Source organism: Microtus oregoni, unplaced genomic scaffold, assembly GCF_018167655.1.
Source record: "Microtus oregoni isolate MIOR12 unplaced genomic scaffold, Mior012 000054F_ref0000373, whole genome shotgun sequence".
In the NCBI taxonomy this organism is placed as follows: Eukaryota; Metazoa; Chordata; class Mammalia; order Rodentia; family Cricetidae; genus Microtus; species Microtus oregoni.
In genome coordinates, this window is record NW_024543830.1 from 98,548 (window position 1) to 113,103 (window position 14,556).

General features: G+C 42.9%; 1 protein-coding gene and 1 pseudogene across 1 annotated transcript; one reads left to right on the forward strand and one right to left on the reverse strand.

Moving 5' to 3' along the window:
* Window positions 1-6,848: 6,848 nt before the first annotated feature.
* Window positions 6,849-7,516, forward strand: LOC121437761 (annotated as a pseudogene).
* A 621-nt stretch (window positions 7,517-8,137) lies between these two features.
* LOC121437762 (late cornified envelope protein 1C-like) lies at window positions 8,138-8,572 on the reverse strand. The gene has a single exon (XM_041637839.1). It carries the CDS (start codon window positions 8,570-8,572, stop codon window positions 8,138-8,140), a length of 435 nt encoding a protein of 144 aa, XP_041493773.1.
* Between the last annotated feature and the right edge of the window lie 5,984 nt (window positions 8,573-14,556).

Consider the following 14,556-nt stretch of genomic DNA (forward strand, 5'->3'; position numbering starts at 1 on the left):
GACATTTTAAGCAATAGGGTCACTCCACATGATTGGCTTCAATTAGTCTCAACAGTGCTAGAAGATGGGCCACAGTAACAGTGGAAGTGCTATTGGAGAGACGAGGCTAAAGTCCTGGAACATCAAGTCAAAAGATTTGAGGCCTCTCGAGATCAAATTCATGGTGAGGGACATTAGGCTGATTCACAGAGTCAAGCTGTTTATAATGAACACATCTTGTCCCTAGGACAGTATTCAAGAACTAGGAATAAATTTTGAATTGTATACTAAAATCATACAAAACCCAAGAGAACCCTTTAGTGACTTTTTACAAAGATTAACTAAAGCTGTACAAATAGAGGTAACAGATCCAGAAGATAGGCAAGTACTTATTGAATCTCTGGATTTTGAAAGTGCCAACTTAGAATGCAAAAAGATACTTGGACTTTTAGAGATCAAATCAGCACCAACGAATGGTTCATTTAAGTTGACGTTGTCTATGGTTTTGTTATCTTTATTATGTTGAGGTATGTTTGTTGTTTTTCTCTTCCCTCTAGCACTTTTTTCAAAAAGAGTGTTGGATTGTGTCAAAGGCCTTTTCTATATCTAATAAGATGATCATGTGGTTTTTGTCTTTCAGTTTGTTCATATGGTGGATTATGATTAACAATTTATTCATATTGAATCATCTCTGCATCTCTGTGATAAAACCCGTTTAGTCATGGTGGGTGATCTTTTTGATGTATTGTTGGATTCAGTTTACAAGTATTTTATTTGAATTTTCACATCTATGTTTATAAAGGAATTTGGCCTGCAATTCTCTTACTTTGTCTGGTTTTTATATGGTTTAGGTATCAGGGTAACTGTGGCTTCATAAAAGAATTTGGACAATGTCCCTTCCGTTTCTATTTTGTGAAATAATCTGTGGAATATTTCAATTAACTCTTCTTTGAATGTCTGGTAGAATTTCTGCACTGGGGGTTATAGGTCTGTTTAAATTGCTTATCTGATTTTTGTTAAGTATTTTCTTCTGGCCAAGAAACCTCTCCACTGACACAAATAATCCCAATCAAACCAAATCAGACAAAATTAAAAGATGCCCATGTTTAATGGATGGCAATACTCCCAGGTGTCCCTGAAAAACACTGAGAAGGGAAAACAGAGAGGGGGAGACCAAGGGGAACCTGGAGACCACAGGCTCATTTTCTGGGGGCAGGGGTGGTTTAAATAGCCTGTGGGAGTGGTCTTGACCTTCCCTGGGGAGGGGTTACCATTTGGTGGGCTTTCTCAAAGGTGAAGTTTGGACTGAAGCAACTCCCAGGGGAGAGGGGCTTATGCCAGGAGCTGGGTGAAGTCCCCAGACAAACAACCTAGACTTTTTGTATAAAGGAATATCAGGGAGCTGAGGTGTTGCTTTGACCAAACAAATTTTGACTTAGCTTTGGTAAATGGTATATTTAGAGAAAATTATCCATCTTTGAAATATTTTCCAATTTGGTGGAGGACAGGTTTTTAAAGTATGTCCTTATGATTCTCTGGATTTCCTCAGTGTTTGTTGCTATGTCCCTCTTTTTACTTCTAGTTTTGTTAACTTAGATATTTCTCTGTCTTTTAGTTAATTTAGATAAGTATTTGTTAAGTTAATTGATTTTCTCAAAGACAAATTGATTCTTTGTACTTTTTTTTTTCATTTTTACCCCAAGTTTGATTATTTCATATTGTCTATTCCTTCTGGGCATTATTTCTTTTTGTCTAGAAATTTCAGGTGTTCTGTTAAGTTACTAGTGTGAGATTTCTACCTTCTTTAAATGTAGGCACTGAGTGCTATGAACTTGACTACTAAGACCACCTTCATTGTGTCCCATATGTTTAGGCATATTATGTATTCATTTTTATTTAATTCTAGAAAGTTGTTACTCCCTTTATTAATTTATCTTGACCAATTTTTTATTAAGTGGTGAGTTGTTCAGTTTCCAGCACTTTTCTGTTGTTCATATCCAGTTTTAATTTGTGGCAGTCAGATAACATACATGGTGTTTCAACTTTTTTTTATATTTGATGAGACTTGTTTTGTGTACAAGTATATGGTCAATTTTGAAGAGAGTCCTTTGAGGTGCTGAGAAGAAGGTATATTATTTTGTGTTTGGATAAGATGTTCTATAGATATCTGTTAGGTCCATTGGGTTTATAACTAGTGAGTTAGCTCCAGCATTTCTCTGATTAGTTTTTGTCTGGATAAATTATCTGCTTGTGAGAGCGAGGAATTGAAGTTTCTTACTACCAAGTTGTGAAGGTCAATATGTGATTTAAGCTGTAGTAATACTTCTATTATGAACTTGGGTGCCCTTATGTTTTGTGCATAGATGTTAAGACTTACAATGCCCTTTTGGTGGATTTTTCCTTTGACAAGTATGTAGTGTCCTTTTCTATCTCTTCTGATTAGTTTTGATTTGAAGTCTATTTTGTCAGATATTAAAATAGAGACCCAAACTTGTTTTTTAGGTTTATTTGCTTGGAATGTCTTTTTCCAACTTTCCATGCTTGAGGTGATATCTATCCTTGATGTTAAAATGTTTTTCTTGGGTGTAGCAAAAGGATGGGTCTTATTTTCACTTCCATTCTGTTAGTCTGTTTCTTTTTTAAGGTAATTGAGAACAGAGATGTTTAATGATATCAATTAACAGTTTTTACTGATTATTGTTATTTTGTTGTGATGGTGGTGGTGGTGGAGGTGGTGGTGGGTGTATATGTATATATTTCCCCTCATTTGTTTTGTTGCTCTGAGATTCCTTATTCCCTGCTTTTTCTTGGATGAGTTTAACATTTTTAGGTTGAAGTTTTTCTTCTAGTATCTTTTGTAATGTTGGATTTGTAGACAGACACTGTCTAAATTTGGTTTCATCATGGGATACCTTATTTTCTCCATCTATTGTGACTGAAAGTTTGGGTTGGTATAGTAGTAGTCTGGGCTGACATGTGTGATCTATTAGAGTTTATAGGATATTTTCCAGGCCCTTCTGGTTTTTAATGTCTCTATTGAGAATTCAGGTGTTATGTTAGATCTGCATTTGTAGGTTTCTTGGTCTTAATCTCTTTTAACTTTCAGTGTTCCTTCTTTGTGCTGTATGTTTAGTGTTTTGATTATTATATGCTGACAGGAGTATCTTTTCTTGATTATTATGTGCTGAGGGGAACTTCTTTTCTGGTACAGTTTATTTAATGTCCTATAAGCTTCTTATACCTTGATAGGCATCTTTATGCTAGGAAAATTTTCTTCTATGATTTTATTGAAAACATTTTCTGTGTCTCTGACAAGATTTCTTCTTCTTCCATGATTGCTATCATTGCTACATTTGGTCTTCACATGGTGTCCCACATTTTCTGGGTGTTTGCGGCCAGGATATTGTTAGCTTTAACATTTTCTATGACATTATTCATTTTTTTTATTATGTCTTCAATACCTAAGTTTCTCTTTTCTATTGTTTGATGGTAAGACTTGCCTCTAATATTCCTGTTTAAGTTCCTAAATTTTTCATTTCCAGATTTCCCAGTTTGGGTTTCTTTTATTGACCCTATTTCTACTTTCAGGTCATAAACTATTTTATTCATTTCCTTCCACTGTTAGTTTGTGTTTTCATAGGTTTTTTCTTAGGGATTTAATCATTATCTCTTTAAGGACATTTATCATATTCATAAAGAAAAGGAGCTCTTTTCCTCATTCTTCAGCTATGTTGTAATTTTCAGGGCCTACTGTGGTTTGGTGTCTCTAGTGGAGACACATTGTCCTGGCTGTTGTTGATTGTGTTTTTACACTGCCATCGAGGCATCTGGAATGGTTGTAATTCTAGGTACTGATATCTGGTCTTGTCTTTGTTAGATGGATGTCTTGCTCCTTGTTTTTTGTTTCCCTTCCTGGCTCATTGGAGGGTGTCGTAACTGTGTGTTTCCTGGTAGAGATTTTTTCTGGGATGCTGGTAGGTTTAGCCACTGGTAGTTCTGGGTAAAATCAGTGTTTGTAGGTATTGAGAACTGAATGAGAATTGGTTAGGAGGAGGATGCTGAAGGGGTCCACAGGAGGGAGGAAAGCATAGTGTTCCACCAGGATGTTTAGTTCCCAGGATGGTTTCAGAGGGTGGAGAGGCCACAGCAGATAGTCTGTTACAGAGTGGGATAATACTGACTGGGGCAGGAGTGGACATTAAACTCACTCCCCTCCTTAGCATCTATGTTGACATATGGGTCAGTGAAAGATCATAAAACTTCCTTTGTTCAGACCTAATGCTTGGTGCCCTAACTATAAAAGGTGGATTCTGAAACTAACCTTTTACCACAGCCAAACAAACACCACCTCTAGCTGTGGTCTCAGCTAGCTGATAAGCTTTTGTGCCCTGCGGTGTTTTTTTATCATTATTTTTAAGTTTGCTTCCTGGGATACGGTTTCTGGAATAAAGTTTGTTTCTGGTTTATTAGACTTGATGGTGTTCCCATCTTTGCGCGACCCCCCTGGACCCCAACAAACAGTTTTTCCAGCCTGAGTCCTGCTTTTTGATTACTTTAAAATTCCATTCTTTACTGGAAACTATTTTAGGTAATGTATTGTTTTTCCTTTTTAAAATTTGAATTCCTTATTGACTCTCTGGGAGTTTCACATCATGCCCTCCAATTCTGCTTACATCCTGATCCCCCCATATTCTCGCCTATCCCTGTTATGCCCCTGCACAAAAGAAAATAAAACAGTAAGCAAGCAAACAAAAGTTACAACAACAACAATACAAAAATCTCTTTGTTTCTCCTTCTTTCCTGCCTCCCCAGTACCTCTTCATTCCTCCTGGTGGCATTCAGAGCAGTGTACCATACAGTGTGCCCTTTTTCCCATCAGTTCTACTGTCAAATGCTCACAGCAATGAGTCACTGGTCTGGTTCAAGGCCTCTTGGTTTCTGGTACACCACCCTCACTGGATCCTCACCAGAACTGGGATATCCTGTGGTCTTCTCTGAGATGTCTTATGGTGCCCCCCAGTCTTGGAGATCTTGCAGATATTGTTCCACAGGTCCAATCCCTTCAGGAGCTCCAGCAAGTCCTAGATAAGGTAGATGCTAGGGTGAGTCAACCCAAGGCCCAGCTGTGAGCCTGGTCATTCTGAGCCACAGCCTTCACTGCCTCAGGCAAGGGGGCAGAGTCAGTTCTCCTACGTGTGTGCTCTCAGGGTTGGTTCAGCCTCTCACGTAGTGAGGGATGGGTGTTATTGTTCCTTGAAGGTCAGGGCCAAATCTTTTTCTGTAGTGGGTGAGGTAAAGCCAGCTTTCCCAGGGCATTGAAGGGCAGGACTGATTCAGCATGGCCCTCTGATTTAATTTCTCCTGGCTCCTGAGGCCTTTTGAGACGACATCAACACAGACCCCAGTTGCAGCTGGACCATGGACCCAGAAGTGTCACCATAATATATTGTATGAATTTTTAAAATTTTGTTTATGAAGCAACTCTACTAACACCATGCCCTAGTTAATGTATTTGATATTATTTCACATGATGGGTCTCTTTCTGGGTAATCTATCTACTCACTTTGCCTCTGTTGTATTTTTTTTTTCAGGAATAAGATCTAGTTTTGGCACCTGAAGGATTTGCACTTTGCTGGAGAGGTCATAAGGACTTTAAAACAACCCTCTTTATCTGGTTGGATCTGCATAAAGGAAGTATTATCCTTGGGTTTCCGGGAAGCAAAGAGCAGGAAAGGAATCTAAAGGACTGATTAAGATCCTTAATTATGCTTACTCAAGTGCAGCAGCAGGCCCGTGGTTTCTGCCTCCACATGGAAGGGCTGGCATAGGAGAGCCATGGCAGATATCGTGACAGCATAGGTCAACCATGGTAGATACCTTGATAACTCTAAGCCTTTCTGGCCTCTCTTTTGATTTTGAAGAATAGACTGGACGTGGTCTTGTCCTTACAGACATGAATGGTGCACAATGAGAGACCTGTGGCTCATGAACCTGCTTGTTTGGGATTAGCCCTTGTAACAATTCACAATAAGAATGTGGAGAACAGGACAAGGTGTGGTCTTCAGAGAATGAGGAGCTGAGTGCCCCATCCCATCCTTCTGGACCATTCTCTGGAAACACTGTACTCTGGGCATCCTTGGTAAACTGAGTTTGAAACAGAGTGGTATTCACAGAAGTGTCAGGAGTTTCTTGTATTGTTCAGATAACATCAGGATCCTGGCCTCCAAAACAGATGGGAGTTGTGGGGAATTCTCTTTTGGAGAAGGAGGGATTTTCATGAAAGACGGAGAAAAATAACTCACATGCAGTCTTTGTAGGGGCCACAGAAGTGGGTCCATTCCACCCTGACTAAAGAGAGTTCAGGCCTATTCTTGTTCCTTAATGACAAGCAGTTTGACTTAAGGTTTGGCTACTGACAAGGATATCTTGACCTAGGGTGTGGTTACTTGGTGTTTAGGGTATTAAGATGGTAATCACTTTGCTTGTTCTTTGCACCATGATTTAAAAAAAAAAAAAAGTCTTTTGTTTTCTTTCCCTCTTGTCAATTGGGATATTCAAAGATAATAAGAAATAAATGTGGGCACATTCAATATTCACTGGATTGCCCTCCCAGTACTGTCCTGTGTCTCTGTGTTTCTTTTGTATCTGTTTCTTCTGCCCAACACTTTTGATCCACACACCCTACCCTGGAATGTAGGGACAGAGGCTGGACCGTGACAAGTCACCTTTGCTTGACACTGGGTCAAGAACTGATCAGAGGCCAGTCCCGTTCCTCTGGAATCAGCCTAGAGCAGTCAGGATTGGAGAACTTTGTGTCCATTATGTTTTTCTTGGCACTGCAGGCCAGGGCAACTGGCCTCACTGCTCAGTGGGTAAGACATATAAGGAATTTGCATAAGACAGCTGTGCAAAATGGGGCTGGAGGAGCCTTATTTGTGCATAGAGATAGTCCTGAGAATAACCCAGATACTCCATTTGATTTCACACCAGAAAAATATAAGAGGATAGAGGCAATAGTGAAAAACTACCCAGAAGGGCATAAAGCAGCAGCTGTGCTTCCAGTCCTGGATCTAGCCCAAGGCAGAATGGATGGTTGTCCATATCTGCTATGAACAAGGTGGCAGAAGTTTTACATGTACTTCCAATGAGAGTACATGAAGTAGCAACATATTATACAATGTATAATCGAAAGCCAGTTGGAAAGTACCACATTCAGGTCTGCACTACTACACCTTGTATGCTTCGAGGTTCTGACAGAATATTGGAGACCCTTTAAAGAAAGCTTGGAATAAAGGTTGGAGAGACTACACCTGACCAACTCTTCAATGTTAAAGAAGTGGAGTGTTTAGGGGTCTGTGTAAATGCACCAATGGTTCAAATAAATGACAACTACTACGAAGACCTAACACCCAAGGATACTGAAGAGATTGGGAAAGTTCCAAACCCTGGGCCAAGGAGTGGGCATTTCTGTTGTGAGCCAGCTGGAGGCCTCACCTCCTTGACTAAACCACCCAAAGGACCTAGCTTTTGCGTGTAAGCAGGCTTTTAACATATACTCAACTGTAAAAACTGTCACTGGAGAAATAAAACATGAGCCTACCTGAAAGAACTGATCAGAGACCCAAAAGGGAAAGACCAGAGAAGTTTACCTCATACTTGAGCCCTGGGCCATGAAGGATCTGTCAGTCTCCATAAGAGTGTCTTAGGCCCTGGGGACTGGGAAAGAACAACAGAGACAATCTTTCACCTCCAGAGTGAGAATTATGTGGTTTCTTATCCAACCCTGGAAGAAATTACCCATTTTAAAACAGATTTCCCCAATATAGGTTTTCCCAAGTAAGGAGAGGGTCCCCGCCCTTGTCATTTGGGCGTATAAAATGCTGTCAGGGCACTCCTCATCCATAGTTGCCAGGACAGACTGCTGGGGATGCAAAACAAACAAGAGTCTGGTGAGGACCATGGGGGAAAGGCTTTATTTCTCTGAAACCCAGAAGGGAGGAAGCAATATAGGAACAAATTTAGAACCTCCACAGTTAAACTTCAGTACTGTAGTGACCTCGAGATGGAGGGCAGGAGGAGAAGGCAGAATAGCAGGTGGGGCTAGGTCTTCTGAACATGGTTTCCTCCTGCACAGCTTCAAGTGTTCTCACAGCCCAGGTCAACAGCAGCCCCCAGACTGCTGGCTGCTGCCACCACTGCTGCCGCCACAGCAGCCACTGCTGCCCCCGCTGCTGCCACAGCATCCACTGCTGCCCCCGCTGCTGCCACAGCAGCCACTGCTGCCACCACTGCTACAGCATCCAGAGCTGTGACGATGGCGACGGAGAGATCTGCGGGGCCTGTGGTGGCTCAGGCAGCAGCCACCACCCCCAGAGCTGCAGCAGCCCCCGGAGCTTGAACCACAGCAGCCTCCGGAACTGGAACCACAGCAGCCCCCAGAACCCAGACTACAGCAGGAAGACACAGGAGGGCACTTAGGGGGACACTTAGGAGGACACTTTGGGGGACACTTTGGGGTCTGGCACTTGGGAGGGCACTTGGGGGCACACTTGGGAGGGGGCTGGCACTGCTGCTGGCTCTGCTGGCAGGACATCTTGACAGGTGAGTGTTCGGGAGCTGTGGGAGAGTTACAAGTAAGTCAGATCCAAGTTCCAAGACCACCTTGTCTAGAATTGTCTTTTCAGTTTCATTTCTAGTTCCCTCGTCAGTCTTGCAATCAGACACAGGAAGATCGCATATGAGGTATTCACCAGCTTCACCATTTACTAGGTGCTTTGTTTTAGTGTCTCACACCAAACTCCATTTAGAATCAGTTAAGCAACACAGTCTCCAAATATACCCAGAAAGTTGATCATTCGTGTAATGGATTAAGTGAAAATGCTGCGGATCCCGAGGGGCTCAGCTGCAGAAACGCTGTGCTGGGTATCCCCTAGTGGCTGCAGTGGCAGAATGTTGCAAGTCCCCAAGCAGCGGCAGTGAGGAGCAGGTACCGAAAGCAGCCAGTCTCAGGCAGGGATGGTGCAGTCCCCAAGTGGCTGCAGTGGGCCACAAGGGGTCCCACGAGGAGAGACAAACAGATGAGCATGCCACAAGACCACTCTGCAGGTCTCTGAAGGCAGGTGGTCCTGGGCAGGGAGCCACGAGGCAGGCAAGAGACAGACGGATAGGCACGCCATGCAGGGTAAGGTTGGATATGTATCTAGTGGGTTATGGAAAGAAAGGGGAGAAGGGAGAAGAGAAGGAGAGAGAGATGGGGGAGAGACAGAAGCTTCCTCTTAAAGAAGGAGAGAAAGAGGGAGAGACAGTAAAGGAAGGGACTCAGGCTGGAAGCTGAAGAGTGGAGGGGGAGGAAGCATGGTTTGTCTCTTAATGGGACAGGACAGATCATTACATTTAGAATCTCCTGAGTGTCTAGTCAATGAGCTCACTCTGTTACATTGCCCACACTGCTGAAAAAACTCACGACAGTTTAGAGGCGAAAAGCTCTTTCAGAAAAGAACAAAGGCATTCCCTCTGGAGGGATTTCAGAAATACTTGATTTTGCAGAAATGTAGCAAGCTATAAGTGCAAAAGATGTAATGGTCTGTCCTGTCCCTTTAAGAGACAAGCCCCGCCCACTTACCCTCCTTTTCCGCCTAGGCAAGCAGATCTTTCTTCTGCTTCCAGCCTGCAAGCTTGCTCTCTCTCTCTCTCTCTCTCTCTCTCTCTCTCTCTCTCTCTCTCTGTCTGTCTCTCTCTCTGTCTCTCTCTCTCTCTCTCTCTCTCTCTCTCTCTCTCTCTCTCTGTGTGTGTGTGTGTCTCTCTGTCTCTCTCTCTCTCTCTCTCTCTCTCTCTCTCTCTCTCTCTCTCTCTCTCTCTCCTTTCCCCACCAAGTAGTAGATTCTCCTCTCCTCTTTCTCCTCCTCACCCCACCCAGCTTCCTTCTCTTTCCTCCCATAACCTACTGAATAAAGTATACCCAAACCCTCTCTCTGCATGGAGTGCCTATCTGTCTCTGTCACTCATCCACCAGGGCTCCTTGTGGGACCAGCTGACCTGCAGAGGTCTCCCACCCAGCCAGGCTCCCTGCCTGAACCTGCTGCCCCTGCGACCCACTGCACCCCTCAGGGAATGGCCCCACAGCAGTTTACCATTACAAAAGGTCCTTGAGATTGATTTGTAACCTTCAGTTTATACAGGGAGAAACAGAAGAGAAGTGCAGCTGCTGTCCCTGGCTGGTCCCCAGGCAGCCCGTGGAGCCCTTTCCAGACCTGCTGGCTCCTGTACAAGGCTCCCACAGTGTCTTCCTGTTGACTAATCAAGTGGCTCTTTTTTCTTCCCCTAATACCAGGGTCCTCAGTGCATCTTTTCCAAAAATGAACATGACTGACTGACTTTTAAAACTGCATTCCAGTGCCCCCTGCATAATCAAGTGGCCCACGTTCCTCAAAACCAGAGGGACACAGCAAACAACAGAAAATAATTTAGTCTCTTGGAAAATGTAGCACACCTCTCCAAATACTCTCAGATTCTACCTCATTCTCTACTTTGAAATAGCACCCTGCCCCTACTTTTCTCTCATCACAATTCATACTTCTTGCAGCCTGTACAGCCTCGCTCCTGCTCTGACCTGGCCATCCTGGAGAATTACCTGCTCCCGTGCTTGGGACACTTACCGGGGTGACACGCAGCACAGACTCTGTAGACACCTCCAGATGTGAGTGGATGGAAGCATTCTGGTCATGTCTTTTTATCCTGCTCTTAAGCCTATGAGACAGGGCTTGGGCATGGAGGACTGCCTTCCAACGCCCACGTGACTTTGTGACAGGTCCTGACTGGATGTTCCTCATCCACTGCTCTCCACTGGGCTCAGACTGCCTGCTACTATCCAGGAATGTGTTTGCATGGTATGGGAGTGTTTGGACAGAAGAGATGGATGAGCCATCCCAGGAGGCCTCTTCACCCTTCATTCCTAGGTTTCCCTCCACCCTGGCAGTGTGCTAATACTTAAGGATTCTGGTCCTCCCAATTCCTTCTTCCTGTCCATGCTAAATAAAACTAATTTTTCATCTAAACCTCTGATTGTAGTGGCTTTATGTGAAATGCACTTTTGAGGTGAGTGTGCGTGTGTGTGTGTGTGTGTGTGTGTGTGTGTGTGTGTGTGAAGTAATTGTACTACTTGGTGATAATGCTTCTCCCCAAAGCCCATGGACTCCCTAAATAAAAACACCACAGTACCACATATGAGAAATGTTTCCTTGAGTTGTTGGTCAGGGAAGACCAAGAGACCATCCCCCAAAACAATATAGGCTATTACCATTGCCTTTAAGTTGCCTCCCAGAATTTAAAGGTAAGACCCCGTTTCTGAAGGCACAATGAGCTTTGTACACAGTGCTTGGAACAGTCAAGCTGGGGCTCAGCTGGAAGCCTCTTCCCAGAAGAGTGGTTTTAATAGTCTCAAAAGTAAGCTGCCAAGGTAGAGGAACAATCATTTGTCCCACCCAGTGACTAGACTGGCAAGATACCCAGAACGGTGAAATGGCGGTGCTTTTATCTTGTGGGTAAGCAATAACTGTCTAATTGGACACAAGGTCCAGTCAGGGGGAAGGAATTTATGCTCGGGGACATAAATTGCCTGTTTTCTGGAGAAGTCATAGACCCAAGAGGAGACCCTACTTCTGCTAAGCTCCTAAAGCAATATAATTTATGACTGTTTTCTGAATCCTTATCTTATATCTACAGGTAAGTGTCAAAGAAGCTCCATCGTAGAACAGATGAAGACCATTAAAGATTCACAACTGGCAGAAATGCAGAAAACAGGTAACTACAGGCTGCCTATCTCAGCTGATACTTTTGCAGCACAATTGCTAAACCTAAGGCTCGGGGAAACTTGTGGAAGAGAGAGTTGAAAGATTCTAAGAGTCAGAAGCCCTGTGAGTCTATGCATAGATTGAATCTCCTAGAAACGAGAGGGAAAATGCAGCCAGGAGTATTTTCTCAATAATATGATTGCCTGAATAAGAAGACCACCATGATGGCAACACTAGTTGACATGCCAGTGGGGACAAGGGGAGTTTCACTTGGTCACACCCTGAGGTAAAGAGCTTCAGGCGGCCATTGGCCATTGAAAGAAGGAGCATCAGTTGCCTTCAGGGATGACCTCCCTTGTAGGTCTAATCCCATGTGGTCAGTCCTGGATACATGCAGCACACATAAGCAAAGTTAAATGGGTTCAGTAGTGTGTGTGTGTGTGTGTGTGTGTGTGTGTGTGTGTGTGTGTGCGCGCTCACACAAAAGTGATTTAAAAAGAAGCAATCAATTTGAGAGTGAGGAGGCACATAGGAGATGCTGATGGGAGGAAAGGAAATTGAGGAAGTTGTGTAATTATATTTTGATTGTGTAAACACAATTTTAAAGAAAAAAATATTCAAAGCTAGCATCCACACATGAAAAGGACATGTGGCATTTGCTTTTCTGGGTCTGGGTTATCTTATTCAGTATAGTGTTTTCCAGCTCCATCCATTTACCTGTGAATTTCATTATTTTATTTTTTGACAGTTGAATAATATTCAATTGGGTAAATTTAACACATAGTCATTATCCACTTATCAGTTGATAGGCATCTGTGTTTTTTTTTTATTTATTTCTTGGAGATTGTGAAAAGAGCAGCAATGAACATGAATGAGCAAGTTACCTCTGTAGTACAATACACAGCTACTTTGGCTGTATGCTCAAGAGTTATATAACTGGATCATGCTAAATAAGGATAATGAATGTAATCACATATAAAAATCTTCTGTAAAATAAGTATCATTCCATGACAAGTCTGAAGATCCCTTGGCTTAAAAACAAATACCTTCTATAGATCCCGAATGCTGTGACTGTTTGTTTGTATTTAATGGACTTCTGTTTACTTTGTAGAGTCTTTTTATTTTTAATGGCTGGTGATTTGGATGGGGAAGAAGAAAGGCCAAGACTTCAAGATTTGATTTCTTTTGGATTGGGAATGTCCTGGGAAAAAGACCTGAGTTTCTTCCATTCAGTGTATTCAAGGGTAGAAGAGGGTAAATGAAGTCTGTAACTTTCCTCTGCCTCCAGAAGATAGTATCTAAGAATTTGGAAATATGTTTGTTATAGCCACCATCTTTTGAATCAGTGATTCTCCTCAACACTGCAATGCACCAGAAATCCATTCCATAGCAGGGTTATCAGAGGATCATTAGGGCCAGTTTGCATTTCAACAAGGTACTGCTGATATAAGTCTCTGTTATGTGCTGAGATGCCCAATGGTGCTAATGGTAGATGGATAAAATGGTTGACATTGAATGTCTGGGGAACCCAAGAGTAAGCAATGTTAAACAGCTATTCCTGGCAAAAAAAAAAAAAATGTGAGGTTCTGTAGAGGACTTTATGCTCACCTGTCTTACTGTGATTGTTTGTCTTTATGTCTATGTACCAGTGGTCCTTGTGTGTGGCTGTATCTACCTGCGTGTGGCCCACATAGGCTGCCATGTGCTTTTCTAATGGCTTGGGTGCTAGTACATAAAGTATGCCATGTTTGTTTATCTGCCATCTCTTGAAATTTTTTCAGTCTACCAAGCTTCTCTGACCCTCCGCCAATCTTGGTGTTAGAACTTGGACCCTACAAGCTGAAATGAGAAGCTGTGCATTGCTGTGAGAGGAATGAGATGATGTGCCCTGGAAACAGCTCCTGGCTTACCAACGGAGCAAGCCTCTGAAGAATGCTAGTGAGATCCTACGGGAGTGGATGGTTAACATTGCTCAGCCCTGCCTTTGCCTTCGGGCCACGTAAAGCCAGAATACCTGTTTATGAATAAGGATCCAACCCAGCTGCAAGCCTAAATAGTGTTCTGAATTGACCTCAAGGCCTCCTCTCTTGTATTTTGTTTCCTTTAGCTGATCCAGAGAACCATCCCATGGCAAAGCTGCTCTGCAAGGCCAGAGTGCACACGAGCACTCACCATGTCCCCGCTGTCCTTTAACACCAAGCACTCTTCAAAGCACATGAACTTTCTGCCTCATGAATCTTTTATTACTCCTAGACTTGGAGTTTTCCTAAGCTGTGTTCCACACCAACTCAACTCATCCCTGTTCCTCTCTGGTTCCACATTCTTTCAATCCTTAAATTCTTCCTCCTTAAAGTGTCTCTGAATTCCCATATTCGCATCCCTTTCGCTCATCCAACTCTGTCTGAGGCAGGGCTTGGCTTCCCTGGTAGCCAGCCTTCCCTATCCAGCACGCATTTCTCCAAGCATTGCCTCTTCCCTCTTCCTCTCCCCAGAGGGCTAATATTTCACTGCCAAAAGCAAATATATGTTTAGTGCTTGATAATGTGTGAGATATTTTAAGTTATATTTCATTTTATCTTCACTGTGATCCAGACCAGATGTATAACTTGTTAGTTACATTTTATAGATGAGGAATTGAATAGTAAGAAAATCACCAAAACCAAGTCCGCTCAACTTTGAATAGTGGTGCTGAATTCAGATCTGTACCTTAGGATGCCATTCCCACTTCCTGGGAGCCCTCTGTCCCACACATTTAGTTCGGTATTTACATTTTTATGATGCCTTGATT